Raw genomic sequence first — 12,503 nt, 5'->3', positions numbered from 1 at the left:
GAAGAGCAGGTACATTTATTTATTATGATGCTGTGATATTCACTGAAATGTCCTGGCTACAGTTCTTCAGACACAAAAAAAGATCCTTACAAGCAAGGAAAGGAAGATTATTGTTAGAGTTGTACGCCGTTCCAACACTTATAAACCAGAGAAGAATGACACGAAGAAGTTGAGCTCTTTTACTTGCAAGGAGAGCGATCAGAGACGACCAATACAGCAGCCTCCAAAAAGCTCTGCCGTCTCTTCCGCTTCCTCTCTTTTTATTCAATAATAGGGCGGTACATTCATCACAGGATCACACCAAATAAGCTTATAATTTGCATGTAGGGTTGTCTCTTTGGTAGACGCTCCATCGCCAAGGTCTTCTTGTTTTTCTTGCTTCTCCGCGGCTGCAGGCCTCCTCTTATCAAGTCGCGGTCATTCTGTTCTGCAAACAGCCTTTAGCCCACCAGTTTCTGAAGAGACTAATGATTCAATGTAGTGCGCATATTAAAAAGATTAATATAGTTTAATGCATGCGAGATATATATATATGTCAAAAGGATTAATAGAGTTTAATACATGTGGGATATATATGTCAAAAAGGTAGTAAAGGTTAATAGCATGATAACTTATATACATTTTCCAACAATTATATTGCAGAGAATGTTGAAAAATGTTGATTTTCGGCTGAATTTATTTTTAAGTGGCTGACAGAGCAAATGTACAGAGGCCCTCTGAACCAAATCTGCAAGTAAGTATTCCATCGTTAACCTAAAATACCTTAATGTATGTTATACTCTAATACCCTAATTAGAGATCAGAAGCCCAGAAATATCCTGGTTTTTTCAATGAAAGAACACAATTGAGCATAATTAAAAATTCACAAACAAAAAAAAATATTTCTAAATTTTGAGGAGTAGCGCATGCTGTTTGTTGTGTTTTTTTTTAATGACTTTCTTTTTTAATGGGTTTATTTCTGATGCAGCACGATGAGACAGATTCAGATTACGCTGCCGTCAGCTTCAGATCGTGGCAAAAGGAAAAACCGAGGGAAGACGCTGGTGTGGTATATGCACAGGTTGCATCCAGCACTAAACAGTGATGGACAGATTTAGAAATAAACGTGTAAAACTATGCATACCATTTGTACGTACCTTGTTGTGTGTATTTTTTCTTTATTACATATTTATCTGTTGTGACCCTATTGCTCTAATTTACATGAATTGCTCCAATTTTTTGTTTCAAAAAATGTATTCGATAAGACAGTATATTAAGTAATTTAATATTTTCTAAAGATATTCATACTCTTTTGCCTCTTTGTGAAATGTCTGTTAGAAACTTTCTACCAATCTGGCAACACTGATGGACTCAATATCCATAACTGCTAAATCTAGAGCTGGGTGGTGGCTTCCAGGGCAAATTCTGGGACATTTTAGTCCTTTCACTAATACAACCACACCCACAGGCACCAGCATGAATGTCTTCAGACCACGGAAGGAAACTGGAGAACCCAGAGGAAACCCAAGACAACACAAAAAGGAAGAAGCAGCAAGATAAAAGCATAGAAATGAGACAACGTGTCAGTCAAGATCGCATCGCAAGACCACAAATCACAACTCCCCAATTGTATGGGAAGTGGTGCTTCGCCATTTAAGGTAAAAATGAGAGACCGCCTGCTGTGGGAGGAGCTACGCATCATTTCCTGTGTGGCAGGCGACGGCAGCCAACAGCTCAGTGTGGGGCGAGAGCCATTGAGGTGAACAACTGCAGAACAACTGCACACAACTTACCCCTTCCAGTGTTATTGTACCTCGAGGATAGAAAGACATTTAACCAGTCATTAGCATTAAATATGTATTTGTGATAGTTGTGTTGAAAGGTTTTGGGTTCTGGTTCTGGCGTCTACAGCCTCCTCCGGCTCCGGGTGGTCCTCTGGGACGTCCATGTGCTTCCTTAGGTGTGAGACATCATGCCGAGATCCAAAGAAATTCAGGAACAAATGGGAAAGAAAGTAATTGAGATCTAGCAGTCTGGAAAAAGTTCTAAAGCCATTTTTAAAGCTTTGGGACTGACGGTGAACCACAGTGAGAGGCATTATCCACAAATGGTGAAAACATGGAACAGTGGTGGACCTTCCCAGAAGTGGCAGGCCGACCAAAATGATCCCCAGGGCACAGCAACGACCCATCCAAGAGCCACAAAAGACCCCATAACAACATCCAAAGAACTTCAGGCCTCATTTGCTTCAGTTACGGTCTGTGTTCATGACTCCACCATAAGAAAGAGACTGGGCAAAAATATGCCAAGAACAAAACCACTGCTGAGCAAAAAGAACATTAAGGGCCCTCTCAATTTTGCCAGGAAAGATCTTGATGAACGTTTTGGAAGGTGTGTGTCCCCCATTACATCTGGCATAAAAGTAACACCGCATTTCAGAAAAAGAAGAACATCAAACCAACTGTAAAATAAGGTGGTGGTAGCGTGATGGTCTGGGGCTGTTTTGCTGCTTCAGGACCTGGAAGACTTGCTGTGATTAAATGGAACCTGGAAGTCCTGACCTGAATCCTACTGAGATGCTGATGCATGACTTGATGCAAGGTTCATGCTCGAAAACCATCCAGTGTGGCTGAACTACAACAATTCTGCAACAGATGATTGGCCAACACTCCTCCACAGCGCTGAAAAAGACTTATTGAAGGTTATTGAAAATGCTTGATTGCAGTTGTTGATAATAAAGGTGGCCAAACCAGTTATTAGACTTAGGGGGCAACCACTTTGTCACACCACACAGGGCCATGTAGGTTTGGATTGTTTTTCTCCCTTAATAACCAAATTCTTGACTTAGCCACATTTCTGTGTTTACTTGTGTTGTCTTTGACTAATATTTAAAACATTTAAATGTGTCTAACATAAAAAAATATTTCCATTATATTTCCATAATTCTTCGGTTAAGGAAGTGACCCCGTAATCAGAAGGTTGCAGGTTCAAATCCCGATCCGCCAAGGTGCCACTGAGGTGCCACTGAGTAAAGCAATTACATTCATATTTACAGCATTTAATGTAACTCAGGGTTAAGTGTCTTGCTCAGGGACACAATGGTAGTAAGTGGGATTTGAATCTGGATTGTCTGGTTCATAGGCGAGTGTGTTTCCCACTAGGCCACTACCACCGTCCCCACACACTGCTCCCCGGGCGCCAAGGGTGCTCACCAAGGGTGATGGTTCAATACAGAGGACACATTGCACCGTGTCACCGTGTGCTGTGCTGCAGTGTTTCACAATGACACTTGTGTTGAGTGCAACATTCCACATTACATCCATATGAATGTATTTCTACTGTGTTTGAGAATTAAATTGCAGCTTGTCACAACTCAGTCCAAGTGACCCTAGATGAGATGTTCAATTCAAAACTTGTAATACAACTTGTCTTCAAACACTTGCACAATTGTGGGAATACGGTACTATTAATCTACTATTAATCTTTTTGAATATTAGCATGGAGAATCAGTAACAGAAGTCCTCATTGTGCTTGTGTACGATATCAAATATAAAAAATAACATTTGAATAACGTGTACTTATTCAGAAAATGGCAATGTTGGCAAATAGCCTTAAGAGTGTGGTGATTCCTCAGCAAATTAACTTTGACAGATGTTTAATAATTCCAAACACGGTGCTCACAGTAATGTAGATAATGAGTTAATATAGCGAGATTTACTCTTTATGCCTGGATTTTGCACACCTAGCAGCATCACGGGAGGCTCCTCCTCCAATGTCATATGGATCATATGACCTGCAACGTCATCCAGTCCATTATAGCATAGAAGCAATATTTGACGTAGTTGTTCTACTATTCAGTCAAACCTAAATAGTCATTGAGCGAATGCAACATGACAGTACTGTGTGAAAAATATAAATGTGTCTACTCTATACCTATTTATTCCTCTTCATTTTTAAATTCCATCATACTTCTGTTTGTCCATTAAAATAACTTTTACTTTTAGTCCATTGACAGGAATTCCAGAATTCAGAAAGTCAGACCCTGTGACCCCAGACTGTACGTCTGGTGATTGACAGATTTCACTGTTAATTCTGAGCATTTGCTGTCTGGTGCCCCTCATGGGTGTAGAATCAGGTCAAAGTGAACTTCTTCCTTCTTGCTGAGTGTTGGAGATGAAAGTTCAGCCTTTCTGGTTCACAGTCAGACTATCAAGCTCAGCTGCAGAGATGATCTTCCTGGTTGGACTGATTCTGATCTGGCAATCATCATGTAAGTGTGATTTAAATTTAAAGATATTAAATAAAAATATATTTTTTGACACTTTATTCCTGATCAGCACACGGTCTTTACTGCATTTCAGACATCTCGTCTGATACCAGGGTCCATCAGGGGCAGCGTACTGTTTCCTCTCTTCTAGGAGGTTCTGTTACTCTGCCGTGCTACTTCAACAGAAAGTCACCGTTGAGAATGTTTTGGTTCAAACACGTCCCGGGACATGAGATTAAACCTATTGTCTCTTCATACTACAATCAAGTCTCATTTGAAGAAGAAGTCAACAGATCCAAACTGGATGCTGAAACAAGTGACAAGAGCTTTAATTTGATCTTAAAGAGCATTGAAGCTTCTGATGAAGGATCTTATCTTTGTTGTGGTGTCAACTGGCACAACAAATTTTATTGTGGAGATGGAGTCTTCCTCTTTATCAAAGGTCAGTAAAATCTGTAGTAACAGACATTTACTGATCCAGCTTCACTGAAGATCTCCTTCCCCCTTTTTAGACTCCTGCACAGTTCAGGTTCAGCAGCATTATCTTCTAGATCCAGCGTCTGAAGGAGACGACGTGACTCTAAACTGTACAGTCGTCTCTGGAGGCTGTGCAGGAGAACACAGTGTGTACTGGTTCAGACACGGAACCCCAGGATCCCATCCTGGAATCATCTACACCCATGGAGACAGGAGTGCTGGGTGTGAGAAGAACCCTGAGGCTGGTTCTTCTACACAGAGCTGCGTCTACCATCTCCCCAAGAGGAACCTCAGCACCACCGACGCTGGAACCTACTACTGTGCCGTGGCGGCGTGTGGACAAATAACGATCGGCAATGGAATTCAACTGGAAATATCAAGTAAGAAGTTATAAATGTCTCAATAAATAACATGGAGTGCTGAGACCCATATAGGTAACTGACATTTTGGGTGATCTACAGATCAAAAGGATATGAAGAAATCCTTAATTATTTTTCCTTAAGAAAATATTAATAAGAAAATATTAATAATTTGTCCCTCGCGCCCGTATGGTTCTCACTCCTTGACATATTTTATGCATCAATAAATAAAATGAAGCCTTTAAACTAGTAAACGAGTAATCCTGATTCTGTATTATAACAGGTTCTAATGGCAGCGGCGTCACGGCTCTCATCGTTACTGTTATCATCTCGGTCACTGCAAACATCGCTCTTGTGCTTCTGTGGAGAAAAGCCCTGCGAGCAGGTTTACATTTTATCTTATTTTTGGATGATTTGCTTCAAATGTTCTCACACTGATTATTAGTAGAATCTGTGATGAACAGACCTGCTGGGTTTTCACTTTTTCCATTTTATATATATTTAAGATAAAAGTTCCAACACCCACGTGCCCACTGCAACAAACCAGCAAGTAAGTTGTAACACATTTTCCGAGTTCTTGTACGAGTGGTACGGTGCTTCAGCGTTTCCATCCTCTTTTTTTAACCTCTTTTTCATCTGTTTTTCAGTGTGGCGACGCAGACTCGTTAAATTACGCCGCCCTGAGCTTCACATCTCACCAAAAACCAAAGGGAAAGAGAAGGAAAAGAGAGGAGCCCGACGTTCTCTATGCACGTGTTGGATGCAGCACCGTGAAATAATAAGAACCTGCTCAGAACACGACGTTACCCAGACTCAACTTTTAAAGAATTTAAAATACCCAAAATCTGGTTTTCCCTTTCTAAATCTTAAGAACCTGTTTAATATCAATTTGTTAAATGAATCCAGTTTTTAATAAATTTGGCCTTCTTGCTTTAGCCTCCTTGCTCCTGTGCTGGATTCTGTGCACATACTCTAAAATCTGCAAATTTTGATGGATGTTTTCTCTATGAAGAATAAAGGTAAAGAAACAGTTAATATTACATCATCAAAAAAAGAAAGCTACAATTTACGGTATAAATTTTTAATTGTAAAATATACGGTGAGGAATATAATTGCTTAAAAGGTGGTAGTAGCCTAGTAGGTAACACACTCGCCTATGAACCAGAAGACCCGGGTTCGAATCCCACTTATTACCATTGTGTCCCTGAGCAAGACACTTAACCCTAAGTTGCTCCAGGGGGGGACTGTCCCTGTAACTACTGATTGTAAGTCGCTCTGGATAAGGGCGTCTGGTAAATGCTGTAAATGTAATGTAACTGTTTTACAGTATGAAACTCAGCTGTGGTATCCAGAACCTTACTGTAAAATATATGTTTACATTTACAGCATTTATGAGACGCTCTTATCCAGAGCGACTTACAATCAGTAGTTACAGGGACAGTAGTGATAGCTGACCCAATCAGACACGTGAGGATGGTGGTGACCTTGTCCGCGTCTGAGATGGAGGGAAGAGCAGCAAAGTACACGTAACAGGATGTTAAAAAGGGCCGGCATCGCTGTCTTCCTCCTCGCTGTCCGGCTCTCTCTCACAGTCCTCATCGCTCCCCAGAAGTCACATGGGTCATCACGGACCTTGCGACGATTGTGGACGGGCATGATGGGTGGAGCCATCCCGGCACCGACTGCCAAACTCGCGTCTCTGTCACTCTCGTCGTCGTCCGGGTCTTCCCAGTCCACGGGGGAACACCTTCTTCTATATAGAATATTTAGATTAACTTGTAACCTTCTTATTGTCTGACTTAAGTATAGAAACTACAACATAGTTGGGGGTCCTAATGAACCAGAATTGATGGTAACCGATGGTAACGTGAAAGCACTTTGTAAGTCGCTCTTAAATGTAAATGTAAATGAAATATTGATATTATATATTTCTGTTGCCTGTGTGGTTCATCTTGGTTTTAAATACATCAAAACTGATTAACCAGTTATCAGCCCAGTCTCGTCTCCCAGTTATGTTGTGTCATGCCGCTCGGGGTAACGGAAGAGACACGGTATGGCAACATCATGAATGACGAATGGTTTTAATAAATGAATATTAAGATGGCTCGATGGCCAGAAACACACATGAACAAAACTAAAGACACACAGTATAAAATACAATGCATGACATGAGGTGTGGGAGAGACAATTATATGAAGGATTAAAGGCAAAATCTGGGGGTGATTAGGACCCAGCACAAATGTGAATGGGCAGCAAGTTATCTTAGTCTCAACGACAAAGCTTTCGTTCACTGGTTCAAATTTAAACAAGATGAATTATTGTGGGACAACATTAAATGTACTTTTTACATTTTTACATTTATCAGATGCCCTTATCCAGAGGGCCTAACAATCAGTAGTTATAATGACTGTCCCCCTGGTGACACTCGAGTGTCTTGCTCAGGTACACAATGGTACTAAGTGGGGTTGGAACCAGTGGTTCATAGGTGAGTGTTCTAACCACTAGGATATTACCATCCTAATTACAGCACAGGCTCTTTGATTCCTGTCCCCTGTGGACCCTTCATCAGAAAGAAGGTACCTCTCCTTAACTCTTATTGGCTGTGCCCTCAGACTGTCATTATTGTTCAGATGTTCCAGGTCTGAGGAGACCATACATGCAGACAGAAGTTTTTGAAACAGCTAAATTCAGTCTGTAGATAATGTTTCTCATCACCTTTAAAGCTGCAGGTAAGATGTCATCAAGGCCATAAGTATGAACTGTATTGGAAAAATTTACTGAATTAAAAAATGACAGGAAAACCAGTGACTTTCTTATGACAAAAAATGAAAGTGATTAGTTGTCACATGTGCCACAGAATAGAACAGCACTAAGTGCACACAGTGAAATGTGGTTTCTGCATGTAATCCAACTCCTTCCGGGGACCACTAAAGCTCCATGGCGCTTTAGTTGATCAGGATTCAAACCAGCAAACTTCCGATTACAGTTCTGTTTTCTTGCCCACTAGGCCACCACAGCCTCAACACAGTCCGCCACAAATAAATAAACTCCATAGTGGTATATATTTCAGGAGTTGAGTATTTTTTCAAAGTATCATATGTGATTTACAGTCAAGTCAGACAGGATCTATAGACTGAATAAAAATTTTAAAGAAGGTCACTAATCCACGCTTACACCACACTTAACCACACGCTGCCTCTTGCTGGTGGGGAGCGGAATAGCAGTCCTATTTAGAGGCTAAATAAACCATCCAGCAGTAGCATCAGAGCATGGACGAGAACTTACAACTTATCAACAGCATCAACCATTTGACAAAATGTGATGTTGTGCCAATGAAATAGTTTAAACTTTGGTGCTTTTACCAAAAAAAAGAGACTTAAAAGTGACCTAAAAAAAAAAAATTAAACTGTACAATCAAACATGTCTTTTTTAAAGTACAGCCATCGAGACTGAAACCTTGTTTAAAAGAACATGGACACACGTGTTGGCAGATGTGTGATTGGGTACGACGACCATTCTAGACGGGCGGAAAAAAGTGCGAATACCAACAAGTCCAACACAGCAACAACAGTCACTGAGATACAGTTAGTCAGTTGTAGTCCAGGTCTGTGTCTCTGGGTTTAGTGTCATGGCTGATTGGTTGATTTCTGGGTACAGACGCCGCCTGCTTCTATCTAAGGGAGTTGACTCTTGTCCACCAAAGAGCAGCCAATCAGAGAGAATGTTACGCTTTTCCTGCTTGCTGCTTCTTGGAAAGAACCTTTCTGCTTCACGGTCAGAGGTTGAAGTGGAGCTATGAAGATGTTTACTCTGCTCGGGCTGATTATGACCTGCCGAATATCATGTAAGTGTCCTTCTATATGATCTTTCCAGTAAATCCAGCAGTAACATTAGGAAATAATTTAGATACATTTTTAGCAAAGAAACATCCAGACACAAGAGTTTTTGTGTATTTCAGATGTTACAGCCGACTTCACAGTGGACCAAGGAGAGAGATTTGTTTCTTCTCATCTGCATGGTTCTGTTACTCTGCCATGCAGTTGTTCCTTAACTTCAGTGGAGAGCTGGGTTTGGCTCAAATACGCCCCTGGACAAGGACTCCAGCCAATCATGTCATCATACTACCAAGATGTAGAACACAGAAAAGGCACCGACAAAAGCCGCTTTAGTTACCAAAAAACTGAAACCACTTTTAATCTTATCATAAATCAGATTGAAGCCTCTGATGAAGGTTCTTATTATTGTGCTGTCTACATATTCCGTGCATTGAGTTTTGGAGACGGAGTCTTTCTTTATGTCAATGGTAAGAAAATTACGGCATTTACTTTCACAAATGTAACATCACACAAAATCTAATTTCTCTCCTTTCAGACTCTCCCACGGTTCAGGTTCAGCAGCATTTTCTTCTAGATCCAGCGTCTGAAGGACACAACGTGACTCTAAACTGTACAGTCGTCTCTGGAGGCTGTGCAGGAGAACACAGTGTGTACTGGTTCAGACACGGAACACCAGGATCCCATCCTGGAATCATCTACGCCCATGGAGACAGGAGTGCTGGGTGTGAGAAGAACCCTGAGGCTGGATCTTCTACCCAGAACTGCGTCTACCATCTCCCCAAGAGGAGCCTCAGCACCACTGAAGCTGGAACCTACTACTGTGCCGTGGCGGCATGTGGACGGATCGTGTTTGGCAATGGAACTAAACTGGAAATTTCTAGTAAGTTTTATTAATAAAATTTCAGAGTGTAAGTTTCCTGCATTAAGCCAAGTTCTAGACTAAAAGTATATTTAAATGTTCATCTTCTGAGAATTTTTCTTTTAATGTAGATCAATGCCTAAATGTGAAACTGAGTCTATAAAAGTCATTTTGTGTTTGATATATTTTTTTTAAATCCTATAAATCAATTAAAAATAAAAAATGTTTAAAACAAATTATTAAAAGTATGTCTTTATATGATTTTTTTTTAGGACATAACTCTTTCATACTGAGAGTTTATGCTGCTGCCACGTCTCCTGTTTTAATCATGTCTCTAACAATAAATGTGGTCTTTGTGATTCTGTGGAAAAAACGGCTTTATACAGGTATTTATTTATTTAAACATTTTTTAATTAAATGTTCGACTGTAAAGATGCTAGAAACTGTCTTTAAATCATGACTCCATCTTTCAGATCGTAACAAAAACAAGACAAACACACCCACTGAGCAAGTACGCATTGCATGTTTTACCATTTATCACCATACGAATGATTGTTGTGCCATTATTTTATTATTATTATTTTTTTAGAAATAAATATAAACTTACATAAAATCTGTATAAAATACACATGTAAATTTTTGCTAGTTACATTAGAAAAGATTACGGTTCTTTTTCACATTTTTTCTTCTTCGTTCTAGCCTGACGACTCATTAAATTACGCTGCTCTGAGCTTCACGTCCCATCAGAAGCAGAAGCGAAAGAGAAGAAGGAGAGACGAGCACCATGTCCTCTACACAACTGTTGCTCAGTCTCAGCGAACGTGACCAGGAACTCGGTGCCAGCGGCATGGAGTTCATTCGTCCGGCATTGCAGATGCTTCTCAGGTGATCAACAAATAAACAATATTTGTTGATCCAAAATCATGCAATTGTAATTATTTCAGAATTCTGTGTACTCTGTTGTAAACCAAATGACATGAACTGGTGACTTTTCCTGCTGTTTTACTAGTTTTGTTGGACATGTGAAAACATCACACTTGTACTGTAATGCCACCCATGCTGTGGTAACTACAAGGTAGTTCTGGTGTAGGAGGAGCTGTGTTGTTTTTCCTTGTGTGCAGAAGGGTCAAGCGTGGGGGGTGTCAACTGTAGGGCCTGTCAAAGCCCATTGAGACTGTCAGGATTGTCGGTACCTGGACTTATAAAAGACTGGAACTCTGCCCCTTTTGGAGCACCGACATTTTCGTGAACTTGACATTGCAAGTGTGTCTTTATTTTGAGTTCTGGCAATTGCCACACGCCTGCGGGTTTGTTTGTGTTCTCCCGCTTGTTTAAATTGTTTTCGGCCACCGAGCCGCGATTATTTATAATAAAATCCCTTCCCAGCATGTCCCGCCTCTGCGATTCCTTCCCCCGTCAGCTCACCAGCGTGACAGAATGTGCAGAGGTAAAATGCAGATTACAAAAAGCACCGCAAAAAGGATGCCAGGGGAGAGACGCGACACTCGTTCTGGTGGAGCGCTTTCTCCCCGATGAGCCATGGGGGAGAGCGGAGCGAAGACGGTGGCGTCGGCAGCAGCGAGGAAGTGACGTGGGCAGCGAGAGCAGAGGATGCGACCCCCGCGATCTTCGCCATGTGGAGCCAGGAATTCTGCGCTCTGATGGCAAGGCTCCCCGTGGACTGGGACGACACGGACGACGACGAGAGCACTGGAGACGCGAGTTGGGCTTCGCCGTCCACGATCGTCACAAGGTCCGGGGAACCCACGTCACTTCCAGGGGTGTGAGAAGCCCGAATGGCCAGAGTACTGCCCATGGGAGTTAATCGCGCCCTGGGTCCGGGATGTCCGCAGTGTGGACGACCCTCGGAGTCACCGGTGGGAGGACATGGATGACGAAAGTGCCGATGAATTTTCATTGGCCGGTCGGGGCCGGGATGGCTCCACCCAGCGCGCGTGTCCGAGATCGTCGCGACGTCCGTGAAGACCCATGTGACTTCCGAGGGTACAAGGTCGACACGGACTATGACAAGGATGACGCCGATTGGGCGGTCGGTGCTGGAATGGCTCCGCCCATCGTGCCCGTCCAGGATCATCGCAGGGTCTGTGGAGACCCACGTCACTCCCAGAGGTGCGACAACAGCGAGGAGGAAGGCGGTGATGCGGAGGTAAGCTGGTGGACCAGGGCGACGGGAGGTCGCCAGCCAGAAACTGCACTGGCGGAGCTGCCTCGCGGGGAAGACGCCTTCCTAGCTCCGGTCGTCGACCCGCCTTCCCTCTGCCCAGACGTTCCCCAGCTGGACGTCACGAGAAGACGTCCACCACCCTCCATGCGCCCTCCACTGATGGTACTGCTGGGGCTCCGAGGACGTAGCCCTTGGAGGTGGGGCTCTGTCAGGACTGATGGCACCTGGACTTATCACCTGTGCCCAATCCGGACAGCCTATAAAAGACTGGAACTCGGCCCCTTCTGGAGCGCCGACATTTTCGGGAACTTGACATTGCAAGTGTGTCTGTATTTTGAGTTCTGGCCATCGCCACACGCCTGCGGGTTTGTTTGTGTTCTCCCCTTTGTTTAAATTGTTTTCGGCCACCATTCCCAGCATGTCCCGCCTCTGCGATTCCTTCCCCCGTCAGCTCGCCGGTCTGACAGAGACATAGTGTATGTGATTTTGGGCTATATAAGATGTTGTTGTTGTTTAAAGCTGCTATGAGAATGGAGAAGCA

The 12,503-nt window shown here is 42.6% G+C and overlaps 2 protein-coding genes across 2 annotated transcripts; both read left to right on the top strand.

The window, feature by feature from the left end:
• Positions 1–4,664: 4,664 nt before the first annotated feature.
• On the top strand, positions 4,665–5,873 carry LOC114786731 (uncharacterized). The gene is made up of 5 exons (XM_028974152.1): positions 4,665–4,688; positions 4,776–5,103; positions 5,366–5,467; positions 5,589–5,632; positions 5,730–5,873. The coding sequence occupies exons 1-5, from the start codon at positions 4,665–4,667 to the stop codon at positions 5,859–5,861; spliced, it is 630 nt and encodes a 209-aa protein (XP_028829985.1). The 3' UTR covers positions 5,862–5,873.
• A 1,910-nt stretch (positions 5,874–7,783) lies between these two features.
• LOC114786676 (uncharacterized) lies at positions 7,784–10,615 on the top strand. Its single transcript, XM_028974020.1, has 5 exons — positions 7,784–7,811; positions 9,391–9,798; positions 10,050–10,163; positions 10,251–10,288; positions 10,477–10,615. The coding sequence occupies exons 1-5, from the start codon at positions 7,784–7,786 to the stop codon at positions 10,600–10,602; spliced, it is 714 nt and encodes a 237-aa protein (XP_028829853.1). The 3' UTR covers positions 10,603–10,615.
• The last annotated feature ends 1,888 nt before the right edge of the window (positions 10,616–12,503 follow it).

This window comes from Denticeps clupeoides, chromosome 1 (genome assembly GCF_900700375.1).
Source record: "Denticeps clupeoides chromosome 1, fDenClu1.1, whole genome shotgun sequence".
NCBI classification, from domain to species: Eukaryota; Metazoa; Chordata; class Actinopteri; order Clupeiformes; family Denticipitidae; genus Denticeps; species Denticeps clupeoides.
This window is presented reverse-complemented; position numbering and strand designations above follow the sequence as displayed.